The 24,590-nt window shown below is 41.6% G+C and overlaps 1 protein-coding gene across 1 annotated transcript; it reads left to right on the top strand.

Annotated features, from left to right (window-relative positions):
• The first annotated feature begins 3,806 nt into the window (after positions 1–3,806).
• On the top strand, positions 3,807–12,733 carry LOC142856192 (vomeronasal type-1 receptor 4-like). Its single transcript, XM_075983322.1, has 3 exons — positions 3,807–3,900; positions 6,940–7,873; positions 12,559–12,733. Exons 1-3 carry the CDS (start codon positions 3,807–3,809, stop codon positions 12,731–12,733), a joined length of 1,203 nt encoding a protein of 400 aa, XP_075839437.1.
• The last annotated feature ends 11,857 nt before the right edge of the window (positions 12,734–24,590 follow it).

The raw sequence follows: 24,590 nt of genomic DNA, 5'->3' as shown, positions 1-24,590 counted from the left end.
CGTAAATCTGTAGACCAGGCTGTCTTTGAACTCTCAGAGATCCGCCTGTCTCTGCCTCCCAGGCATTGGGATTAAAGGTGTTTGCTACTACACCTTGAACTCACAGAGATCTGTTAGTCTCTGCCTTCTAGGCACTGGGATTAAAGGCATGTGCTACCACACCTTGAAGTCACAGAGGTTTACTTTAAGAATTTTAACTTTTAGTCTGCATATATTTTTAACACAGTTTAAACCATTTAGAAATTTTCTCTGTCTTTGAATCTCTCTTTACTGTATATCTCTCTTTTTCTGACCACAAGAGCCTTTAATTTACCAAGCAATATCAGTAGGACTAAAGCCGTGGCTTTAACGGCTGGATCCTTAGCTTTCCAGCCTCATGGCTGAGGTACTGGCTGTAGCCATGTTTATAGCCACACCTCTATTGCATTTCAAGGTCCCTGCCAGCCAGCAAGCTACAACAGACAACACTCAAGTCCTCTCTCGGTAGCCGTCCCTCCTGCCTCAAACAGTCAGAGTTTGCCCTGGCAGGATGGCCCAGAAAGCTGGCATTTTTAAACGGCGCAGCTTTTTTCCTGCTACGGCTGAAAACCGAAAAGCATGCGTTCAGCTTTTCATCAACACCGTTTAAGTGTTTCGTGGCAGGACCTCTTAATGAGCTGTAGGGATTTGCAGCTGAAGCTGAGTCAGGAAAATTTCAAAATGGAGGACGTACCATTTTGTGCTAGCTCTGGGGCCGCCAGGTAGGAGCGGCACTCAGCACTTTAATTCTGAGACTGAGCACGCAGCACAGAAATTCTTTTCATCCAAGTTACATCCAAATCTGACACACAGAGCACTGCACAGTCTGAAAACACGTCTCTGTAAGGCGGCAGGAATCCGCCATGCTCTTCCGCCTGCCTAAGCCTGATTCTGCCTTCTTCCCAGGAGCAGGCGGGGAGCTCTGAGTCATCGTCACAGTCTCAGAGAACTCTCCTTCTGATCCCAAGCGGGAACACAAACATAAAGCCAGAGTTTGCACTGGTGGCACAGCCCCAGGAAGCCACGCTTTGAAATGACACAGCGTTTTTTCTGCTGCTGTTGCTGAATCAGGAAATCTCTCTACAGCCCGCCACCAACAAACAGCAAAAATCTGTGTTAAACTCTCTCTCCATTATTTTTAAGCCTTCTCAGGTTTTTTAAGTGGGTTTAGTCCATCACGTGGGGCGCCATTTGTAGTAATATGGAGCGGTGGGGCTGCGTCCCCAAAACCCCAGCCGCCTGCCCGGCTAGCCTATGCCCCGAAATAATTACACAGACACTGTATTCATTTAAACACTGCTTTGGCCCATTTCTATCTAGCCTCTTCTAGGCTAATTCTCACATATTAATTTAGCCCATTTATAATCATCTGTGTAGCGCCCCTAGGTGCGCTTACCGGGAAGATTCTAGCCTATGTCCATCCTGGGTCGGAGCTTCATAGCGTGCGTCTTCCCTGGAGCAGGTAGCATGGCGTCTCTCTTGCGTCTACTCTGGAGAGCAGAGCTGTAGAGTCTGACCTCACTTCCTCTTCCTCCCAGCGTTCTGTTCTGTTTACTCCACCCACCTAAGGGTGGGCCCATCCAATGGGCCTAGCAGTTTCTTTATTGCTTAGCTAATGAAATCAACAGATTGATATATGACACTCCCACATCAAAGTATCTTTTGTCAGATATTAAAATACTTATGCCTGCTTGTTTTTAGGGTTCATTTTCTTGGAACACCCTTTCCCATCTTTTTATTTTCTTTTATTTGTGTGAAACAAAGGATATCAGGATTTTACTTTTTATTGTAAGATTTCTAGTAGTATTTGGCCTTCGATCAAGGCACATGAATGATGGAGGAAGGTCATTGGTAAAATAAAAAGAAACTGCTTGGTCCTCATTGGTTAGGAGATAGGTGGGAGGAGTAAACAGAACAGAATGCTGGGAGGAAGAGGAAGTGAGCTCAGACTCTACAGCTCTCCTCTCGGGGGCAGACACCTCAGAGAGACACCATGCTCCCTGCTCCTGGGAAGATGCACGCGATGAAACAAGCCCCCAGGTCAGACATGCTGAATCTTTCCCGGTAAGACCGGTGCTAACACTTTATTAGAGATGGGTTGATCGGTATATCAGAATTCGCCAGTAAGGGCTAGAGCTTAAGGGCCAAGCAGTGTTGAAATGAATACAATTTGTGTGTTGTTATTTCGGGCATAAGCTAGCCGAGCGGGCAGCTGTGGTGTTGGGGACGCAGCCATGCCACTGCTCCTTATTACTACACATGAATTCATTTGGCAACACATTATCATAGAGTCAAAAGACAACTCAATATACATTCAGGATATGCCTACCAGCTGGACCCTACACAACAGTAGATGCAAGTCTGAGCCCTCTTCAATTTCTTTTTTAGACATAATTTCTTTATTGGGTCTTTGAAAATTTCAAATCATGAACTCTCATATTTCTCACCCCCCAGTTCCTCTATATCCTCTCCTCATCCCTGCAGTGACCCTGACTAAGAGAAAATAAAAAAACCAAACCAAAACAAAATAAAGCAAACAAGCAAGCAAGCAAACAAAGAACAACAAGAACAGAGCAAATAAAAAAAATCCCCAAATCTCTTCAATTCTCCTTCTTTCCCGGTTTCTCCAACAGCTCTTCATTCATCCTGGTTGCAGTAGGAGTTGGCATGTCACATAGTATATTCCATGTTTTCCTAATCAGCTTTTCTAGCAAATGTTCATTGCAATGAGTCACTGGACTGGTTCAGGGCCTCTGGTTATTGGTACACTGTCGTCACTGGATTCTACCTGAAACTCCTCTGGGGCATGCCAGAGCCACACCTAGTCATAGACATCCTGCAGGTACCATTCCTTAGGACCAATCCCTTCACGAGCTTCAGTTGGCCCTAGATGGGGTAGATGTTAGGGTGGGCCAACTCAAGACCCGGCTGTGGGTCTGGGTGGTAGCTGAGCTGGACAAACCAGGCCACTGGGACTGCCCACCTCAGAGGAGGGGGCAGAGCCAGCTACCCTATGTCTGTACCATCAGGGTCAGTTCTCTTTCACCTGTGGTACGGGGTTTGTCTATCTCTCCCAGTGCACGGACTGACTGTCCTATGAGGGTCAGGGCCAGCTCTCTTGCGGCAGGGTCCATCGAGAGGCAGGGCTAGTGAAGGGTGGGGCCGGCTCAGCTTGGACCTCTGATTTCACTACCCACGCTTCTATGTCCTCCTGAGGTGACACAGGCCACAGACATCAACAGACCCTAGTTGCAGGTGGACCACCTACCCAGACATGGCCCTTGGCAGCAAATTGGGCCAGAGGACCTGGCTCCAGGGGGAAGCACTGGCCACTTATCAGGATGGCTCGGGTGGTACCACGGCCCCGGACACCAACATGGTCACAGGTTGTGGCCTCAACCCCGGGATTCAATGTGAATTTCGATACTTTAACACAGGCCTCAGCATGATGGGACCATGAAGCTAGACATGGCCCTCAGCTGCAGCTCTCGTCCAGAAGTCACCATGGCATTGGGTAGAATCACAGGCCACTCAGATCTGAATGACCCCAGCTGAATCATGGCCCCCAGATCCCAACAAGGCCAGAGATTTTGACCTATATTCTGGGCCTCCATGTGGTCACAGACTTCAACATAGACCCTAACTGTGGCAAGAACACATATTCAGACAGGTACCAGCCTGGGTCTAGATATCACCAAGGCCCCAGTGGCACCGTGGTCATTGGACACCAATACAGTCCCAGATGACAGCCCTGGGAATCAGCATAGCTCTCAATGGCAATAGGAGCCATGGACATCTACACAGACCCTGGCGGCATTAGGGTCACAGACGCAGGCATGGCACCCAGCTCCAGCCCTGGCCTGGATGCCAGCACGGCACCAGGTAGTAGCATGTGCCACTCACATCTGTATGGCCCTGATTGCATCATGGCCTCTGGGCACCAACATGGTCACAGGTGGCTGATCTGATCACAGGCCACTACATGGCCTTTTGTAGTAATAAGGGCGGCGGGGCTGCGTCCCCAACACCCCAGTCGCCTGCTCGGCTAGCTTATGCCCGAAATAACAACACACAAACTGTATTCATTTAATCACTGCCTGCCCCTTTAGCTCTAGCCCTTACGGGATAATTCTCACATCCCGATCAACCCATCTCTAATAATCTGTGAGCACCGGTCTTACCGGGAAGATTCTAGCCTTAGTCCATCCTGGGTCGGATCTGGGGCATGTTGTCTCTCTGCGGTGTCTGCTCTGGAGAGGAGAGCTGTAGAGTCTGAGCTCACTTCCTCTTCCTCCCAGCGTTCTGTTCTGTTTACTCCACCTACCTATGCTCTAACCAATAAAATGGACCAAGGCAGTTCCTTTATTAGCCAATGACCTTCCTCCATCATTTCCCCTTTTTCGATTTAAACAAAAAAAAGGCTTTAACTTTAACATAGCAAAATTACATATAACAAAACAGTTATCAAGTAAAAATTACAATAATCTTTATCATAACTTAAGGAAAATTATAACTATAACTAACTATTCTTAACTCCATCAAAGATTCCAGAAAGATCCAACATTACCTAAGCAAACAAGAAAAAAACAACTTTTAAAAATCTAGAAATGACAGAGACATCTCGCTGCCTAGACAGTCACTCAAAGTTCCTCTGTACCGTTGGGGCATCCATCTTCAGCCTTCAGGCCCATAGTTTGCAGCAGACATTTCCACAAAGCAGGAAATTTCAAAGGCAGTTCAGTCACTATCTGATTGTCCTGAAGAATGTCTTGCAGACTCTTTCATGAATCAGGAACCCCGAAAGATCATCTCACCTTAGGCAAGTTCAGTAGTCCTCACTCTGCTGGTTCTCTGTGTCCAGTTTATGCAATAGTCCAGGCAAGAGCAGTTTCTTGCCCAAATGGCTATCAAACTCCATAAAGATCCTCTTCAATGCCCATCTTCTTCCTGAAGTAGATTGGTGCTGCAAGAAGCAGAGTGTCTCATTGTCATGAAAAATCCTAAGTTATTAAAATATTATAAATGCCATATTCTGTAGCCTTTGAGAGATATGAAGAATGCCTATCTATAATATATCTCTATATATCTGGAAAATCTAAGTAACATGACTACAAACTTTACTATCATCGATGATTATCCATTAACAACCTATATTTCCTATTATACATTACATTTTAAAAATGAACTACACAATCACAACACCTTATTCAAGATCAGAAATACATATACATATAACAAAATTGACCTTAAAATCCACACCAATGCAAATGATTCATATCTATATCATCTCCCCCTTTAAATGTAAAAGAACATTTATAAACAATATTTTGGGAACATGGGCACAGTTTTTTTCACTCCAAACTGCTTCCTGCTGAATGGGGGCATCGTTAATTAGGTCTTTCATGGTATAACCTGTGTGCTAGTTTCATCTCAGTTGGCAGTTGAGCGAAGCAATTTTCTGAAGATGTTCACAACAACCCTTCAGGAGGGCGTGGTCCATCATACCAAATCGGGATAGGTAGACACTCTTGTCAAGGCAGCGATTTGAGGTGCATGGAGAAATTCAGAAGGGCACACTGAGAAAAGTCTAATTGACCTTGTCAGAATAAAAGAGACTGCTGAGGAATTTACAGATGTCTTCCAAAGAAAAAAGGTTTGTATTTCAGGTGACAGAATAATTAAATCAGTGGAGGAATGGGTCTCAAATTAATATACAGTAAAACTCCCCCAAATCCATTGAACATGGGTGATATTACCATGTTGTAAAATTTAAGGTTAAATTTCATGAGTATCATGTCTTTGCCATTCTCTGTGTAACTGTGGACCTGAGATCTCTGCTTCTGCAACAGAAGAATCTTCTAATGGAAATGTAATTCAGGTGTTGCAAAATATATAACTCTTTGTTACAGTGGGTTATAAAACCAGAATCAGTCTGATTGTGTCAATGACCAAATGTCACGGGAAACACACTTTTGTGAAAATGTGCTCAACACTGTGGGATACACAGTCTCACCCTTGCTGTCACTGTCTGCATATCAGCAGCTCAGCTCTAAGTTGTCAGTGAAATAGACAAATGAAAAGAAATGCTTCAGGACGTGCTGGTTACCCTGTAAGGTGAAATGAGAGGCAGAGTCCCACATGGAAAGTCTGAGTATTTACTCATCACTAAGATACAGAAGCGTATCTGCAGCCAAAACACTGACGTTCAAGTACACATGTTACTATATATGTGTTAGAAACAAATATTGTTATAAACATGGAAACAATATCAACTGATGAATGAAAAATCCTGGGGCTTGGAGGGATGGTTTCACAGTTGTTGCTCTTACAGGGTGCGAGGGTTTGATTCCCAGGCAGGCATATAGTGCACAGACATGCAGGCAAATTGCCCATACACAAAAATATATAACTTTTAAAATTCTTATAACATGCAAATTTGGTTTTCACCTAGGTCAACACATCCTTCATCCTGACATAATAGTGTTCAGAATATCGGTTTATTCGACTGCCTACTTTGCAACACTTTATTCTATTCTCTAAGATGGTCAAGAATACCTGGAACGCAGTTGCTAAGAGTCATCTGTGGACCTAACCTCCAAAGGATTTGGATATTTCTTTAATCAGTGGGGCACAGTTCTATAATCCAGCACTTAAAAGACAAAGATAGGTGGATCTTGGTGAGGTCAAGACCAGCCTGGGATACAGAGCAAGTTCCAAGTTCCAGAACAGCCTGTGATACTTGGAAAAACCCTGTTCAAAAAGACAAAAAAGAAAAGAAAAGAAAAGAAAAGAAAAGAAAAGAAAGGAGTTGTACATTTCAGAATTTATCTCCTCTGCTGCTGAGCTGGCAATCATTAGTTTTCCCAAAATTGCCATTTTAAAAATAGATTGATGATGCAGTCCATTTATTTGTCACTCCAGACCTATTACATCTGACAAACTTGATTCTGAGATATGCTGTCTTGGGACTCTTTCTCATATCTCAGTTATGTGTTGGTGTCATAGGGAACACATCACTGTTCATTTTATATATTTACACTTTCTTCTTTAAGCCTCATTTTAAGAAGTTAATAGATCTGCTTTTCATGCACCTGACAATAGCTAATATGGTGACGATCATATTCACGTTGATACCGGATATCGTGGCATCCTTTGGAGTACCCAATTTTCTGGATGATGTCGGCTGTAAGGTTGTTTTATGTATATACAGAATTTCCTGCAGTCTGTCCATCAGTACCACCTGTATTCTAAGCAGATTTCAAGCTGTCACCGTGACTCCCAGTAATTCTCAGTGGGTTTGGCTTAAGCACAAACTCTCAACGTGGATGCTTTCTTCCCTACTCTGCTCCTGGCTCATTAACCTGACCATCTATGGATTTGTGGTTGAAACGGTAATAGCCAAAACCAATTTTACTCATCTTGGAAATGGATATTTGCATGCTTACTGTCAAAACAGGAATTTTGGGAACAATAATTCAGGATCATTTTTGAGTATCATATTAACGTATGATCTCTTATATGTGGCCATCATGATATGGACCAGCCTCTACATGGTAATTCTCCTCTACAGACACCGCAAGAGAGCCCAGTATCTCCACAGCACAAGGCTCTCAAGCCAGCAATCTCCTGAGCTCAGAGCCACTCACAGCATCTTGCTGCTGGTGAGCTGTTTTGTGATCTTGTATTGGTTGAACAACTTGATCACCCTTTATGGGTTTTATGCACAAACAAAAATTCCAAGATTGGGGGGAATTAATTCATTTTGGGCAACATGCTATCCAACCATCTGTCCTATGGAATTTCTTTTAACCATTGAACAAATGAATTTCCCTATCTTAACTGTTACCTTCCTAAGGTACAGCTGTGGGTGGGACTCTTTAGTGTTATAACTGACAGGTATACAATGGACCTCCTAGTTACATCGCTGTCTTAATTTACTGTTTCTGTATGTTTTTAATTATTTCTTTTATTTTTGAAATTATGATATAACTAAGACATTTCTCCCACTTCTTTTCTGTTCTTCAAATCCACTTGTATCTGTGTCTCCTTTTCCTTTCTCAAATTCAAGGCCTCTTTTAAAAAATTAATTATTATTACATACATGTGTGTGTGTTTGTCTGTGTGTGTGTTTTTGTGTGTCCCTAAATACATGAAAGCTACCTACACAGTCGCTATAATGTTACATGTATGTATGTACTCTGGGCTGACCATTTGGTATTGGATAACCAATTGGTGTGCTCTTTCCTGGGGATGACTATTTCTCCCACTCTTGAATTTCCTTAATTGTGTACAGTTCTTTGTGTAGGATGCAGGCCTCCTAAGTGTAGTCTTCATACAGCATCAATGAAATTTCTCTTTGTGACAATGGAGAGCATTACAGAAAACCACGACCAATCGAAATGCAGAATAGTGAAGCCCAGTCCCATTGGCTGTATGTGCAATACAGCTTCTGCACCTAAGGCACAGGGAACATTTATGAAGGCAGGACAGAAGGTTTAAAGAGCCCATGGATGAGAGAATCAGCAGTGGGAATGTATTACCTGGAAATATCAGAAGTTGCACCCATGGAGTATCACCAACCTGGCTGTTTAATATTTGTTGTATTATTTCTCTTTTAAAAAACTTTAATTGAAATAGAATTATATCACTTTCTCACTGCCTTTTCTCCTTACATCCCCTCCCAACTACCTTCTCTCAAACTCTTTCTTGTCATATCCTCCACTCTAAAATTGATAGCCAATTTTTTAGTATTGTTACATACACATATATGCATATATATACGTATACAAATAGATATAGATACAATCTGATAGGGCTGTTTTGTTGTTTCTATAATATTTCAGAGTTGACCATTCTGTATTGGACCACAATGAAGGGGATTTGTCCCTAGGTAGAATAATTTTACCCATAGGTACAAAAGCACACAGGTCACCACAACAGACATCCTACCTATAAACCCACAAAGAAACAACCACTTGACTCACAAGAAGCCAAAAATGCAGTGAAGAAAGAAACAACCTCTTTGACAATGATTATATAAAGACTGATGATCCATGGGCGGAGAAAAAAAAGTGTTGCATCCTAAAATCATTCCCAATTACAGTTTAAAGCTTGATACAGGACCATGTATTCTGAAACCATTATAAAAATAATAAGGGAAAACACTGCAGGATGTAGACACAGGAAATGCTTTCTGAATAAGACTCCAGGCCCTCGACATCCAATGTCAGCCATTGACAAACGTGATCTCAGATAATTAAAAAGCTTCTTGACAGCAAAGGAAAGTAAATGAAGAGATAGCACACAAATGGGACAAAACTTTTGCTAGCTATACAACTGATAGAGGATGTATAAAGAATAAACCGAATTAAAAGACTCTTAAGAAATAAAGAAATCAAACAACCCAACCAAGGAATGAGCTACTGAAATGAACAGACAGATCTGAAAACACAGAAAATGAAAGGTCAATGAGCAGCAGGGCAGTGCTGGCCCACACCTTTAATCCCAGTACTCTACAGGCAGAGGAAAGCAGATCTCTGTGTGTTTGAGCACAGCCTGGTCTACAGCGTGAGTTTTAGAGCATCCAGTGGTACACAAAAAAACTCTGTATCAAAAAAAATAATAATGAGTCAATAAGCATATGTAACAATAAAAATGAAGAAGACAAGATCATGAGTCTCAGATTGAGCTCTAGAAGGAATACAAGAAGCGTTAGAGGGAAAAGAGGAAGGGCAGAAATGATGTAAATACAACACTCAAGTAGAAAATTCTAGGCAGAGATGAGGGGAGGATCTGAGATGAGTTGAGGGAAGAGAAAACATGATCAAAATATAGTGGATGAAAAAACTGAATTAAAAATGTTTATTGTATACTTTTTACATGTATATCTATATTTAGATGCATTAGACATCAAGTAAATGCCAACCAAACTTATAGTGAAATTCCATCTCACCCCAATCAGAATGACGTCACTTTCTTCCTCCCTTTCCTCTTTCCAGCTGCTCTTCCTCAGACCCCTCCCGTGACCTCCAACTCTCAAGTTTATAGTTTCTTTTTCTTTATTATTATTACATAAATATGTATGTATGTATACACAAATACACACGTGTGTGTGCCATCAGTACTTATATATATGGGAATATATACACACACACAACATGTAGACAGCCCAACTCCAGGAAGAAAACTACAAAAACTGATGACAGCTTGGAAAATGATAGCTACCTTTTCCCAGGTATGAAGCCCCTCCCTTGTTGTAATAGGAGCAGCGGACTATGTTCCTGGCACCCGGCCGCCCGCACAGCTAGCTTTATACCCAAAATAATTACACGGAAACTGTATTCTTTTAAACACTGCCTGGCCCATTAGTTTCAGCCTCTTATTGGCTAGCTCTTACATATTGTTTTACCCCATTTTTAATAATGTGGGTAGCCCAATGAGCTGGCTTACCAGGAAAGATCTTAACCTGCGTCTGTCTGGAATGTGAGAATTATGGCAACTCCCTGACTTGGCTTCTTTCTCCCAGCATTCTGTTCATTCTACTCTGCCTACCTAATTTTCTGTCCTCTTAAAGGGCCAAGGCAGTCTCTTTATTTAACCAATGAAATCAACACAAAACAGCATATTCCCACATCATTTCCTTTTTTTCTGTTTAAACAAAAAAGAAAGGCTTTTACTTTAACATAGTAAGATTACATATAACAAAATAGTTATCAAGCAAGAATTACAGTTACAATATTTATATCTACCTTATCTTTTATCATAACAATGGAAAACTATAACTAAACATCAAATATAACTATTCTTCAACTCCATCAAAGACTCCAGAAGGATATAATATTACATAAGTAAACAATAAATAAGAAACTGTAGAAATGACAGAGACATCTCGCTGCCTGGACAGTCACCCAAAGTTCCTCTGTACCGTTGGGGCATCCATCTTTGGCTTTTCAGCCCATAGTGATTTCCAAAATGGCTATACAAGTTTGTGCTGTAGCCAGCGCAGCCTTGATAGCCGAGACTGGCGGGGAGGTTCCGGGATTGAGACACAGAGGCTTCTTTTCAGGGGGCAGAACAGCAAGCTTGATTTTGCCTAGCAACCTTTTATACCTCTACTCCTTCTGTAGAGACCCACCAGCCAGAAAGAACACAAATATCCTTGTCAATTACAGACCACAAGGAAGTTCTGCTGTCAGTCAGCTTGAGTGAGGGCAGCTGGATCACAACAACTCCCTCCACTTTATTTTATAATGGCTTGCCTGTCATGTGGAATAGCCCTCTAATATTCCCTGTCTTAGGTGTCATCCTGCTCCAAAGTATTGCCAGTCCGTGGCTACCCAGACACATAACCCTAAACCAAGCATCCCCAGGACTGACAGTGCCAAGGAGCCAGACCAGCACTGCAACCATCTAGCATGCACTAACTGGGTGGTAAAATTAACAAAACAATATTCCAAAGCCCTCTCATATGACCGTTGATTTCCATAACAGTATCAGAAGCATGCAATACAGTGCCATGAGTTACACATATAACATGATTAACTGTTGAAAAGTACAAAATAGTCCACTTGCTCCTGAACCAGAGCTACTTGTTGGTTTATGGTCAATATGCTCAATTGAGTATGTGCAAAGCATTGCTGACTCATTGAGCCTGCTGGTTGACAGTCTCAGCCGTCTGCACAGTCTGTGAGAGAGCAACTCCGGCAGCAGTAGCTGTGGTGGCAAATCTCTGCTCCAGCTGTCTTCTGGCCCTAGCCAACTCACTCTGGATCCAAACTGCTCCATGAAAAGGATCAAAACTCAGGGAAGCAGGCTCACTGCTCCTGCTCTGGAACCATTGAAGGAGCTCCACTTTAACAATCTTTTAGGGAGTTTGGGCATTGTCAACCTGTCTGGCTACTTCCTGCTGAGCAGGGGTGCTGCATTCTTGGGGGTGTTTTACATCAACATTTCAGGGGTTCTCAGTGATTCAAACCACATAAATTTGCAGTGAATCCACAGGTCCTCATCCTCTGTGGAGACAAAAGCAAAACCCATTTTCCAAAGCATCAAATTCTTAGGCCCATATTTTAAAGTCAAAATACCTTTCTTAGCAGTTCCCAGATGAAATGCCTTTCTCCAGTCCAGAACACAAAAGACAATACAATTAACACAATAACATATATCTCTACACATTCTTTCTTTTGAGGCCCTCATTTCACCTTCCTGCCTCCTTTTTATTCTTCCCCACTGGCCAATCTACCAGAGGGATTCCCTCAGAGCATCTCTGGGGATGAAGACAAACATTCTCCTTTTAATCTGACTTGGCTTGTTCCCAGTTTGGAACATTTAACCCCCTCTTCCCCCCCCCCCCCCGTACAAAATCTTTGACTGTCTTCTTTGTAACTTCCGTGCCTTGTTGCTTTAAGAGTTTCAGTTATTTTTTGAGGCCTTTCAATTCACCATCTTGCCTCTTTATCTTTTGGAGTATGTCCCTCAGAGTTATTTCTGTGGATGAAAAAGAAAAACACTTTATCTTCCTCATTATGCTCCTCGATCTAGCTGGCAGCTGGAGCGACCCCGTTCATGTATCCGCACTTTCCAGATCTTGGTGGAGCCTCCAGTTGCTGCAGCCAGTGCAGCCTGGATAGCCGGGACTGGCGGGGGTGCTGGGATTGAGACACAGAGGCTTCTTTCCTGTTTGAAAGGTCTGATCTTTCCCAAGAAGATTGTGTAAAATAGAGACAGTAACATGAGTATTTAAACATCTTTAGAGTTTCGATTGCATGCAACACTCTCCCAAGGTATTTATCTTCATATTCTCAGTAAAGGGGCTGTAGAGTTGCTCAGCAGTGAAGAGCACTAGTGGCTCTTCTAGAGGACCTGAGTTTGATTCCTTGCGTTCACGTGGGGGCTGACTACTGTTTTTAACTCCAATTTTAGAGAATCTGATACCTTCTTCTGGCCTCTGTGGGCACCAGACATGCACACACTACACAAACATACATGCAGGTAAAACACTTGTACACGTAAAAGAAAAGAATAAAAACAATTTTCCCCAAAAGTAGATTCTCCACTTGGGTTTTGTCTCTGAGTCCAGTCCTCTATCACTAACAAATTTCTGAAGCAGTTTAGGAGCTCGGTCCCTGTGAAGAGCTGGAGAACACGAAGGGACAGTTGCTATTCTACGTGCCCCAGTGTTGACCACATTCTCAGAGAAATGTATTTTCTGTCACCATTTCTATTATTTGCCAGGAAATGACCAGAACTGCAGGTCATCGTGTTATGTGAAATAAGGCAGTCTCACACAGGTAAACACCACATATGTGCTCACATGGAATCTGGTAGAGAAAAAAAAGATTCAGGACAGCACTGTTATGAAACGCTGTTCCTGGTTATGACATGGCCATGACAAACATGAGCACCCCATACTGGTGCTCACCTACTCAAGGCCTGCATAGAAAAGAGACAGACCAAAAGGACAGGTGGCTGGGTATAGTGGATTCTTTTAATCCCAGTACTTGGGAGGCAGAGGTAGGTAACTCTTTGAGTTTGAAACAAGCCTGATCTACACAGCAAGTTTAAGGCCAGCCAGTGCTGCATACTAAGACCCTGTAGAGAAGAGAGAGGAGACAGAGAGACAGAGAAAGAGAGACAGACACAGAGAGAGACAGAAACAAAGAGAGAGACAGAGAGAAGACTAGAAATCTGGTCGGGGAAGAGAAGCGTATTAGAGAAGGCAGTAAGAAGTATACAAACACAATGATGATATACATAGATGAAAGGTATAAAAATTAAGCAACTACGAAAGCTTACGGGCTTCAGTTGAATCACTGAAGGTCTTTTTTTTTCTCTTTGTAGGTTCTCTCTACAGAGTTCCGACTGCCCTGAAACTTAGTATGCAGACCAGACTAGCCTCGAACTCACGAACAGCTGGCTATGTGTGTCTCCTAAATGCCAGATTAAAGGTGTATACCACCAGGCTTGGCTGTATCATTAAATTTAATTTGATATCTCTCAAAATAATTTTGATTGAAATGATGTCATTTATTATAGAACCCATGTTGGAGAAAGCCCACTCTGGCAGGTGTGCTGGAGTGGAGCTTGCAAGGTCCCCACCCCCATCTTCCCTTGTGTCACCATCTAGCCCAGCTTTTCACACCCTATGCTGCAGTCTTCTTCAAGAAATCACACCCCATCAAGGACAACAGCCCTTTGATTTAAGGCAAGGGCCATTATTACTCTCGGCAGGATCCCAACACTCATCCTGATTCATGCAGATCTCTGCTGAGTTCAGGGACCACAGAAATTCCTGGTTTGGTGAGGCAGAGATTGCAGGACACTGGGTGATTAGGTGAAGGCATCTTGTGCCTGGTGTCTATAGGTCCATATTTCTATATGGTGTAGCATCCAGGCTCTAAAGCCATAGTCAGCATCTGAGGATGGTCACGTAGCCTACCAAACAGGCCTTCCCTACCTAAGAAAAGGTCAGGATATTGTTACTCCTTTCTTTGTAATTTAGAGGACGCCTGATAGAGATGCTAATTCAAACCTAAGTGACAGCTAGCATACACAGCTGACAGGTAGTTGTGGACATGACTGTAAGCCATTCACCTGGTTACCTAGGAGACAGAATGCTGGTGTATTTCCCACTCAGTTTATGTTTTGATATAAAAGCTGTTTGGAGAATAAAGCAAGAGGAATTCTTCAGAATGTGAACTCAGGACTTCATGATGCATCACTGAAAATCTCCCTCCCAATAAAGCCATGTGAGCTGGGTCTTTATTTCCACATCTCCACGCTGGTCCAGAGAGACAGATAGCTTATGTTGGGGTCTGTTCAAGAGAAATAATTGAGGGTCTCGGCTAGCACCGGACTCCGACTGGTGTTCCCCAGCTTCATAGAGTCCTCCATCCCCTTGATCTGCTGCACTCAGGTCATAAGAACCTGTTGACAATTGGGGCAGACTGAGGGGCCACTGACAATGGCACTAGGATTTGTCTCTACTTCATGACTTCATGTACTGGCTTTTTGGGATTCTATTCTCTTTGGATGCATACTTGCTCAGTCTGGATGTAGGGGGGTGGGCCTTGGACTTCCCACAGGTCAGTGTACCTTGCCTTCACTTAGGGCTGGAAGATGTTGGACAGGAGGGTGTGTGGTAGAGCAGGAGGGAAGTGGAAGGAGGAGAGGAAGTGGTACTTAGGATTGATATCATTTATAAAGTAATAATAATAATAAAAAGAACCTGCTTCTCCACTTCATCTGTCTTTTCTCTCTCCAGAGCCACTGAAAGCACCTTCCCCAACAACTGGACTTTGTGCACAGTGATGTTAACACTTTCAGAAATTTCTCCAAAAGAGTTGTCCCTGTTCATCCATTCACTGGCAGGTTTCTTAGGTTTCTTCTTCTTTTTCTTTTCTTTTCATTTTCATTTCTCTTCTTTCTTCCCTCCATTGTTCCTTTCCCTCCTCCCTCCCTCCCTTCCTCCTTCCTTCCCAGTAAGGTCTTATTATACTAAGTAGAAGACTGGAAATAATCAAACTGAGGGCGGAAATCTACAAAATAGAAATACAGAAAATAGTCCAAAGAATCAATGAAACAAAAAGTTAGTTCTTAGAGAAAATCAACAAGATTGACAAACCCCTATCCAAACTAATTAAACGACAGAGAGAGAACACGCAAATAAATAAGATCAGAAATGAAAGGGGGGACATAACCAAAGACACAGAGGAAATTCAGAGACTCATTAGATCTTACTACAAAAGCCTGTATGCCACAAAACTAGAAAATGCAAAAGAAATGGACATTTTTTTAGATAAGTACCACATACCAAAGTTATACCAACAGCAGGTGAACGATCTAAATAGACCTGTTAGTCGCGAAGAACTAGAAACCGTCATCAAAAATCTCCCTTCCAAAAAAAGCCCAGGACCAGATGGTTTCAAAGCGGAATTCTACCAGAACTTCCAAGAAGACCTAATACTTATACTCCTTAATGTATTTCACAATATAGACACAAAAGAGTCATTGCCAAATTCCTTTTATGAAGCTACAGTTACCCTGATACCAAAACCACACAAAGACCCAACCAAGAAAGAGAATTACAGGCCTATCTCACTCATGAATATCGAGGCAAAAATTCTCAATAAAATACTGGCAAACCAAATCCAAGAACACATTAGAAAAATTATCCATCATGATCAAGTAGGCTTCATCCCAGAGATGCAGGGCTGGTTCAACATACGCAAATCTATCAATGTAATACACCATATAAATAAACTGAAAGAAAAAAACCATATGATCATTTCATTAGATGCTGAAAAAGCATTTGACAAAATTCAACACCCCTTTATGATAAAAGTCTTGGAGAGATTAGGGATACAAGGGTCATACCTAAATATAATAAAAGTTATTTACAGCAAGCCGACAGCTAACATTAAATTAAATGGAGAAAGACTCAAAGCTATCCCACTGAAATCAGGAACATGACAAGGATGTCCACTCTCTCCATACCTCTTCAATATAGTGCTTGAAGTTCTAGCAATAGCAATAAGACAACATAAGCGGATCAAGGGGATTCGTATCGGGAAAGAAGTTAACCTCTCGTTATTTGCAGATGATATGATAGTATACATAAGCGACCCCAAAAACTCTACCAAAGAACTCCTACAGCTGATAAACACCTTTAGTAATGTGGCAGGATACAAGATCAACTCCAAAAAATCAGTGACCTTCCTATACACTAAGGATAAGGAAACAGAGAGGGAAATTAGAGGAGCATCACCTTTCACGATAGCCACAAATAGCATAAAATATCTTGGGGTAACTCTGACCAAGAATGTGAAAGATCTATTTGACAAGAACTTTAAGTCTTTGAAGAAAGAAATTGAAGAGGACACCAGAAAATGGAAGGATCTCCCTTGCTCCTGGATTGGGAGGATCAACATAGTAAAAATGGCAATTCTACTAAAAGCAATCTATAGATTCAATGCAATCCCCATCAAAATCCCATCAAAATTCTTCACAGATCTGGAGAAGACAATAGTCAACTTTATGTGGAAAAATAAAAAACCCAGGATAGCCAAAATAAATTATACAACAAAGGATCGTCTGGAGGCATTACCATTCCTGACTTCAAACTCTATTACAGATCTACAGTATTGAAAACAGCTTGGTATTGGCATAAAAACAGAGAAGTCAACCAATGGAATCGAATAGAAGACCCTGACATTAACCCACAAACCTATGAACACCTGATTTTCGATAAAGGAGCTGAAAGTATACAATGGAAAAAAGAGAGCATCTTCAACAAATTGTGCTGGCAAAACTGGATGTCAACCTGTAGAAGAATGAAAATAGACCCATATCTATCACCATGCACAAAACTCAAGTCCAAATGGGTTAAAGACCTCAATATCAGGCCAAACACACTGAACCTGATAGAAGAGAAAGTGAGAAGTACTCTACAACACATGGGCACAGGAGACCACTTCCTACGTATAACCCCAGCAGCACAGACATTAAGGACCTCAATGAATAATGGGACCTCCTGAGACTGAGAAGCTTCTGTAAAGCAAAGGACACTGTCGCTAAGACACAAAGGCAACCCACTGACTGGGAGAAGATTTTCACCAACCCCGCAACTGACAAAGGTCTGATCTCCAAAATATATAAAGAACTCAAGAATCTAGACCGTAAAAGTCTAATCAACCCAATTATAAAATGGGGCACTGAGCTGAACAGAGAATTCTCAACAGAAGAAGTTCAAATGGCCAAAAGACACTTAAGGTCATGCTCAACTTCCTTAGCGATCAGGGAAATGCAAATCAAGACAACTTTAAGATACCAACTTACACCTGTCAGAATGGCTAAAATCAAAAACACCAATGATAGCCTTTGTTGGAGAGGTTGTGGAGAAATGGGTACACTCATCCATTGTTGGTGGGAATGCAAACTTGTGCAACCACTTTGGAAAGCAGTGTGGCGGTTTCTCAGGAAATTCGGGATCAACCTACCCCTGGACCCAGCAATACCACTCTTGGGAATATACCCAAGAGAGGCCTTATCATACAACAAAAGTATATGCTCTACGATGTTCATAGCAGCATTGTTTGTGATAGCCAGAGCCTGGAAACAACCTAGATGCCCTTCAATGGAAGAATGGATGAAGAAAGTATGGAATATATACATATTAGAGTACTACTCAGCAGTGAAAAACAAGGGCTTCTTGAATTTTGCATACAAATGGATGGAAATAGAAAACACTATCCTGAGTGAGGTAAGCCAGACCCAAAAAGAGGAACATGGGATATACTCACTCATATTTGGTTTCTAGCCATAAACCAAGGACATTGAGCCTATAATTAGTGATCCTAGAGAAGCTAAATAAGGAGAACCCAAAGAAAAACATATAGGCATTCTCCTTAATATTAACCTTCAGCAGGCGATGAAAGGAGACAGAGACAGAGACCCACACTGGAGCACCGGACTGAAATCTCAAGGTCCAAATCAGGAGCAGAAGGAGAGAGAGCACGAGCAAGGAACTCAGGACCGCAAGGGGTGCACCCACACACTGAGACAATGGGGATGTTCTATCGGGAACTCACCAAGGCCAGCTGGCCTGGGTCTGGAAAAGCCTGGGATAAAACCGGACTCTCTGAACATAGCGGACAATGAGGACTACTGAGAACACAAGAACAATGGCAATGGGTTTTGATCCTACTGCATGTACTGGCTTTGTGGGAGCCTAGGCAGTTTGGATGCTCACCTTACTAGACCTGGATGGAGGTGGGGGTTCCTTGGACTTCCCACAGGACAGGGAACCCTGATTGCTTTTCGGGCTGAGGAGGGGGGGACTTAATTGGGGGAGGGAGAGGGAAATGGGAGGCGGTGGCAGGGAAGATACAGAAATCTTTAATAAATAAATAAAATAAAAAAAGAAGGAGTATGTTCATGATTAACACCATTGCAATTAGTTCTGTGTCTGCGTGGAACATTCCTTTATGCTCTGTGAATATATGTCACTATGCAAGCTTTAGTAGACAGGCTCCACAGCGGAATAGGGTAAAAATAGGTGGGAGAGCGAAACTGGAAATTCTGGGAGGAAGTAGGGTGAAATCTGAGTTTTGAGGAGATGCAGAGAAAAGCAAGATGGGCATGCCGTGTTAAAAAAAGTAACAAGCTACATGGCAAAGCATAGATAAGAAATATGGGTTAATTTAAATGTGAAAGTTAGCTAGTAACAAGCCTAGCCATTGGCTGACCATTTACAATTAATATGACGTTTCTGATTGATTATTTGGGAGCAGCTGCTGGGAAGGAACCCCCCACCTGCATGTCGTGTGAGAGCCAGACACCAGCCTTTGTATCTTCCCTCATAAGCCTGTTTTTGATATTCACTGATTTTCGAAATAACATTTTGTTTATTTTTTTGAAAATTGCATCCAACATCTCTTGATCATATCTACTTCCCTTAGCATCCTCCAAACACCTCTCTCCTAACTTCATGTGCTTTAAAAAAAACTTAACTCATTTCATCCACTCAGTGCTGCTCCTACGCACACGGGTCTGAGGCCATTCACTGAGGCCTGGGCAGTCTGCTAATGGCCAGTCTCCTCTAGAGAAACCACTCTCCTGATCCAGTAGCCATCGCCAGTCCATAGACCCACATGTACTCCTAGGGCTTTAAGTGTTTCTCTCTCATCCCTGCTGATTTTTTAAAAATTATTTTCTTCTTATAATATATTCGGTTATGTTTTTTCCTCTCTGACAACTCCTCCAAGATCATCCTCACATCCCTACCCACCCAACTTCATGTTCTTTCTCTGCTGCTTCTTTCCAAATGCAAAAACAAAGAATCAAAAACAAACTTCTGGCTGTTGTGAGCCTTCAACTGGGGTTCTGGGAACTGCACCTTGATCCTCTGGAAGGGCAGCAAGGGGTCTTAACTGGTGAACCATCTATTGAGCCCTTCAAAAATATTTTCCTTTTGTTAATTTTATGTATTTGAATGTTTTCCTTGAATGAATGTATGTGTTCCACATGCCTCCGGGCGCTGGTAGAGGTCAGAAGAGAGGGTCAGACCCCTGAAACTGGAGTAACAGATAGTTGTGAGCCACCTCCTAGGTGCTGGGAATTGAAAAGGGATCCTTTGCAGGAGCAAATAGTGCCCTTAACTAGTAAGACATCTCTCAAGGCCCTCAGAATATTTTTTATTAATACTTTTATTTAATTTAATTTATTTCTGTTTTAAAATTTCTTTTTATATTCTAACCACAGTTCTCCCTCCCATCCTTTCTCCTACCCTTCCTCACCTCCCTCCCCCAGCCGACTTCCCATCCACTGCTCCAAAAGGGTAAGGCCTCCCATGGGAGAGTCAACAAAGCTTGGCACAGAACTTGAGGCCGGACCAAGCCTCCCTCCTGCCCCCTTTAAGGCTGAGCATGGCATCCCACCATAGGGAGTGGGTTCCAAAAGGCTAGCTTGTGTGCCAGGGATAGACCCTGGTCCCACTGCCTGGGGCCCCTCAGACTGACCAAGCTATACAACTGTCTCCTACATGCAGAGGATCTAGTTCTGTCCCATGGAGGCTTCACAGCTGTCTGTGTAGAGTTTGTGAGTTCCCATGAGTTTGGATCAGCTATCTCTGCGGATTTCCCCATTATGATCTTGACATTCCTTGCTCACGTAGTCCATCATCCCTCTCTTTGACATGATTCATAGAGCTCGACCTAATATTGGTTGTGGATCTCTGCATCTGGTCCCATCAGTTACTCAATGAAGGATCTATGATAAAAAATTCATATATTGTATTGTGATTATCTCCATCATTCACTTTTTTAAAAAAGTTATTTACTTGTATTTATGTACATTGGTGTTTAGCCTGCATCTATGTCTGTGTGAGGGTGTCGGGTGTTCTGGAAGAGTAGATAGAGACCGTTGTGAGCTCCCATGTAGGTGCTGGGAATTGAACCTAGGTCTTCTGGAAGAACAGCCAGCACTCTTAACCACTGAGTTATGGCTCCAGCCCCTCATTCCTCAATCTTCCTCTAACTCCTCCCAGATCTTTCACTCACTCCTTACAAGTTCAGGTTCTCTTAAAATATTGCATGGATGTCTATCTATCTATGATCTATCTATCTATCTATCTATCTATCTATCTATCTATCTATCTATCTATCATCTATCTATCTATCTATCTATCTATCTATCTATCTATCTATTATATATTTACCTAACTATCTATCTATTATCTATTTATCTACGTTTTTCTAGACAGGGTTTCTCTGTGTACCTTTGGTTGTCCTGGAACCATTCTCAAGACCAAAGAGGCCTCGAACTCACAGAGATCTGTATGTCTCAGCCTCCAGAATTCCTGGATTAAAGGTGTGTGCCACTAAGCCCAGCTGCAGAAAACATTTTATGATCTTTGTTTATGTGGAGCCCTTTGGATAAATATCAAAGAATGTTACAGTTGGATCACAAAGTAGGTCATTTTTCTTTTTTTAGTTTTTAGTTTTTATTTAAAGGGTTGTTTATTATTTCTGTGCATGGTTTCAGGACTGGCCATTCTTCATTGGACAACCCATTATGGGTAAAGGTAGCTATCCTTTTCCAAGCTGTCATCAGTTTCTGTAGTTTTCTTCTTGGGGTTGGGCTGTCTGCATGTTGTGTGTGTGTATATATTCCCATATATATAAGCACTGATGGCACACACACACTTGTGTATTTGTGCATACATACACACATATTTATGTAATAATAATAAAGAAAAAGAAACTATAAACTTGAGAGTTCAAGGTCACGGGAGGGGTCTGAGGAAGAGCAGCTGGGAGGGTCTGGAAGGAGGAAAGGGAGGAAGAAAGTGACGTCATTCTGACTGGGGTAAGATGGAATTTCACTATAGCTTTGCATTTACTTGATGGCTAATGCATCTAACTATACATATACATGTAAAAAGTATACAATAAACAGACCTTTTAATTCAGGTTTTTCATCCACTATATTTTGATCATGTTTTCTCTTCCCTCAAATCATCTCAGATCTTCCCCACATCTCTGCCTAGAATTTTCTACTTGAGTGTTGTATTTACATCATTTCTGCCCTTCCTCTTTCCCCTCCAACGCTTCTTATGTTCCTCTCCAGCTCCATCTGAGACTCATGATCTTGTCTTCTTCAGTTATTATTGTTACATATATTCATTGGCTCATTATTATTATTATTATTATTATGAGACAGGGTTTCTTTGTGTACTACTGGATGCTCTGAAACTCACTCTGTAGACCAGGCTGGGCTCAAACTCACAGAGATCTGCGTTCCTCTGCCTGTAGAGTACTGGGATTAAAGGTGTGGGCCAGCACTGCCCTGCTGCTCATTGACCTTTTGTTTTCTGTGTTTTCAGATCTGTCTGTTCATTGCAGTAGCTCATTCCTTGGTTGGGTTGTTTGATTTCTTTATTTAAGAGCTTTTTCTAACTTGGTTTATTCTTTATACATCCTCTATCAGTAGTATAGCTAGCAAAGTTTTGTCCCATTTGTGTGCTACCTCTTCATTTACTTTCCTTTGCTGTCAAGAGCGTTTTATTTATCTGAGATCACGTTTGTCAATGGCTGACATTGAATGTCGAGGGCCTGGAGTCTTATTCAGAAAGCATTTCCTGTGTCTACATCCTGCAGTGTTTTCCCTTATTTTTCTTATAATGGTTTCAGAATATGGGGTCCCTTATGAAGCTTTAAAATCTAACTGGGAATGATTTTTGGATGCAACATTTTTTCTCTACCCTTCAATCATCAGTCTTTATTTAATCATTGTCAAAGAGGTTGTTTCTTTCTACACTGCATTTTTGGCTTCTTGTGACTCAAGTGGTTGTTTCTTTGTGGGTTTATAGGTAGGATGTCTGTTGTGGTGACCTGTGTGCTTTTGTCCCTATGGACAAAATTATTCTCACCTAGGGACGAATCCCCTTCATTGTGGTCCAATACAGAATGGTCAACACTGAAATATTATAGAAACAACAGAAACAGCCCTATCTGATTGTATCTATATCTTTTTGTGTATGTATATATATACATATATATGTATGTAACAATAATAAGAGAAAATTGATTATCAATTTGAGAGTGTATGGGGGAACATGAGAAGGAAGGGTTTGAGAAAAGGCAGTTGGTAGGGGATGGAAGGAGAAAAGGCAGTGAGAAAGTGATGTAATTCTATTCCAATTAAATTTTTTTTTAAAAAAAGAAAAAATACAACAAATATTAAACACATAGGTTGGTGATACTCCATGTGTGAAACTTCTGATATTACCAGTTTATACAATCCCACAGCCAATTCCTTCAACCTCATGCTCTCTAAACTTTCTACTTGTATTCATCAATGTTCCCTGAGCCTTAGGTGCAGAAGCTGTATTTCATATACAGCCACTGGGACTGGGCCTCACTATTCTGCATTTCGACTGGTTGTGGTTTTCTGTAATGATCTCCATTGTCACAAAGAGAAATTTCATTGATGCTGTGTGAGGACTAAACTTAGGAGGCTTGCATCCTACACAAAGAACTGTGTCTAACTAAGGATAGTCATGAGTGGGAAAAATACTCATCCCCAGGAAAGAGCACCCCAACTGGTTATCCAATACCAAATGGTCAGCCCTGAGTACATACATACATGTAACATTATAGCATCTGAGCAAGTAGTATTTATGTATCTAGGGACCACATACACACACACACAAACATACACACACATATGTATGTAACAATAATTAATGAAAAAAGAGGCCTTGAATTTGAGAAAGAAAATGGAGAGGCACATACAGGAGGGTTTGAAGGGCAGAATAAAAGGGGGAAATGCTTCAGTTATATCATAATTTCAAAAATAAAGAAATAACTAAAAACATATTGAAACAGTAAATTAAGACAGCTATGGTATTAGGACATCCACTATAGACCCGTCAGTTATACACTAAAAAGTCCCACTCATGGCAGTACGTTAGGTAGGTAACAGTGATGATAGGAAAATTTATTTGTTCAATGGTTTAAAGACATTCTTTAGGACAGAACAGTTCACAAAAAACAACCCAAGCTCCAAAGGGTATATTAATTTTTGATTAGAAGTATTTTAATAGAGAAAAATTGAGAAGTAGACTATTGTTCAAAATACTTAAAATAAATTCATTTTTTTCCCATAGTGTCAAGTTTAGTCAGTAGTAGATGTTGAAAGTGTTAAAATTATGAAGACAGAGTTGTATTCAAGAAAATAAATGTTAGGGCTGGAGAGATGGCTCAGCGGTTAAGAGTATTGCCTGCTCTTCCAAAGGTCCTGAGTTCAATTCCCAGCAACCACATGGTGGCTCACAACCATCTGGAATGAAGTCTATCTCTTCTGGCCTGCAAGCATACAAGTAGACAGAATATTGTAGACATAATAAATAAATACATTAAAAAAGGAAAATGTTAGCTGCTTGAATTTTAATAGCAGAAAGAATGTCTGGTTTATAACTAGGTCAGAGCAGGTATTTGAGGTCCACATTCAAATTCTTTATTATCAGGGGAATCATTAAGAAGGTTCAAACCTGAGAAAGTATGGGTTTCAGT

The sequence above is a fragment of the Microtus pennsylvanicus genome, chromosome 1, assembly GCF_037038515.1.
Source record: "Microtus pennsylvanicus isolate mMicPen1 chromosome 1, mMicPen1.hap1, whole genome shotgun sequence".
NCBI classification, from domain to species: Eukaryota; Metazoa; Chordata; class Mammalia; order Rodentia; family Cricetidae; genus Microtus; species Microtus pennsylvanicus.
This window is presented reverse-complemented; position numbering and strand designations above follow the sequence as displayed.

Excerpts from the sequence above, each read along its gene's own strand:
- LOC142856192 (XM_075983322.1), top strand. The coding sequence starts at position 3,807 with ATGGACATCTACACAGACCCTGGCGGCATTAGGGTCACAGACGCAGGC. Across the intron at positions 3,901-6,939 it reads GGATGCCAGCACGGCACCAG|ACCTATTACATCTGACAAAC; the intron begins GTAGTAGCATGT and ends TTGTCACTCCAG. Across the intron at positions 7,874-12,558 it reads TTAACTGTTACCTTCCTAAG|CTGGCAGCTGGAGCGACCCC; the intron begins GTACAGCTGTGG and ends TCCTCGATCTAG.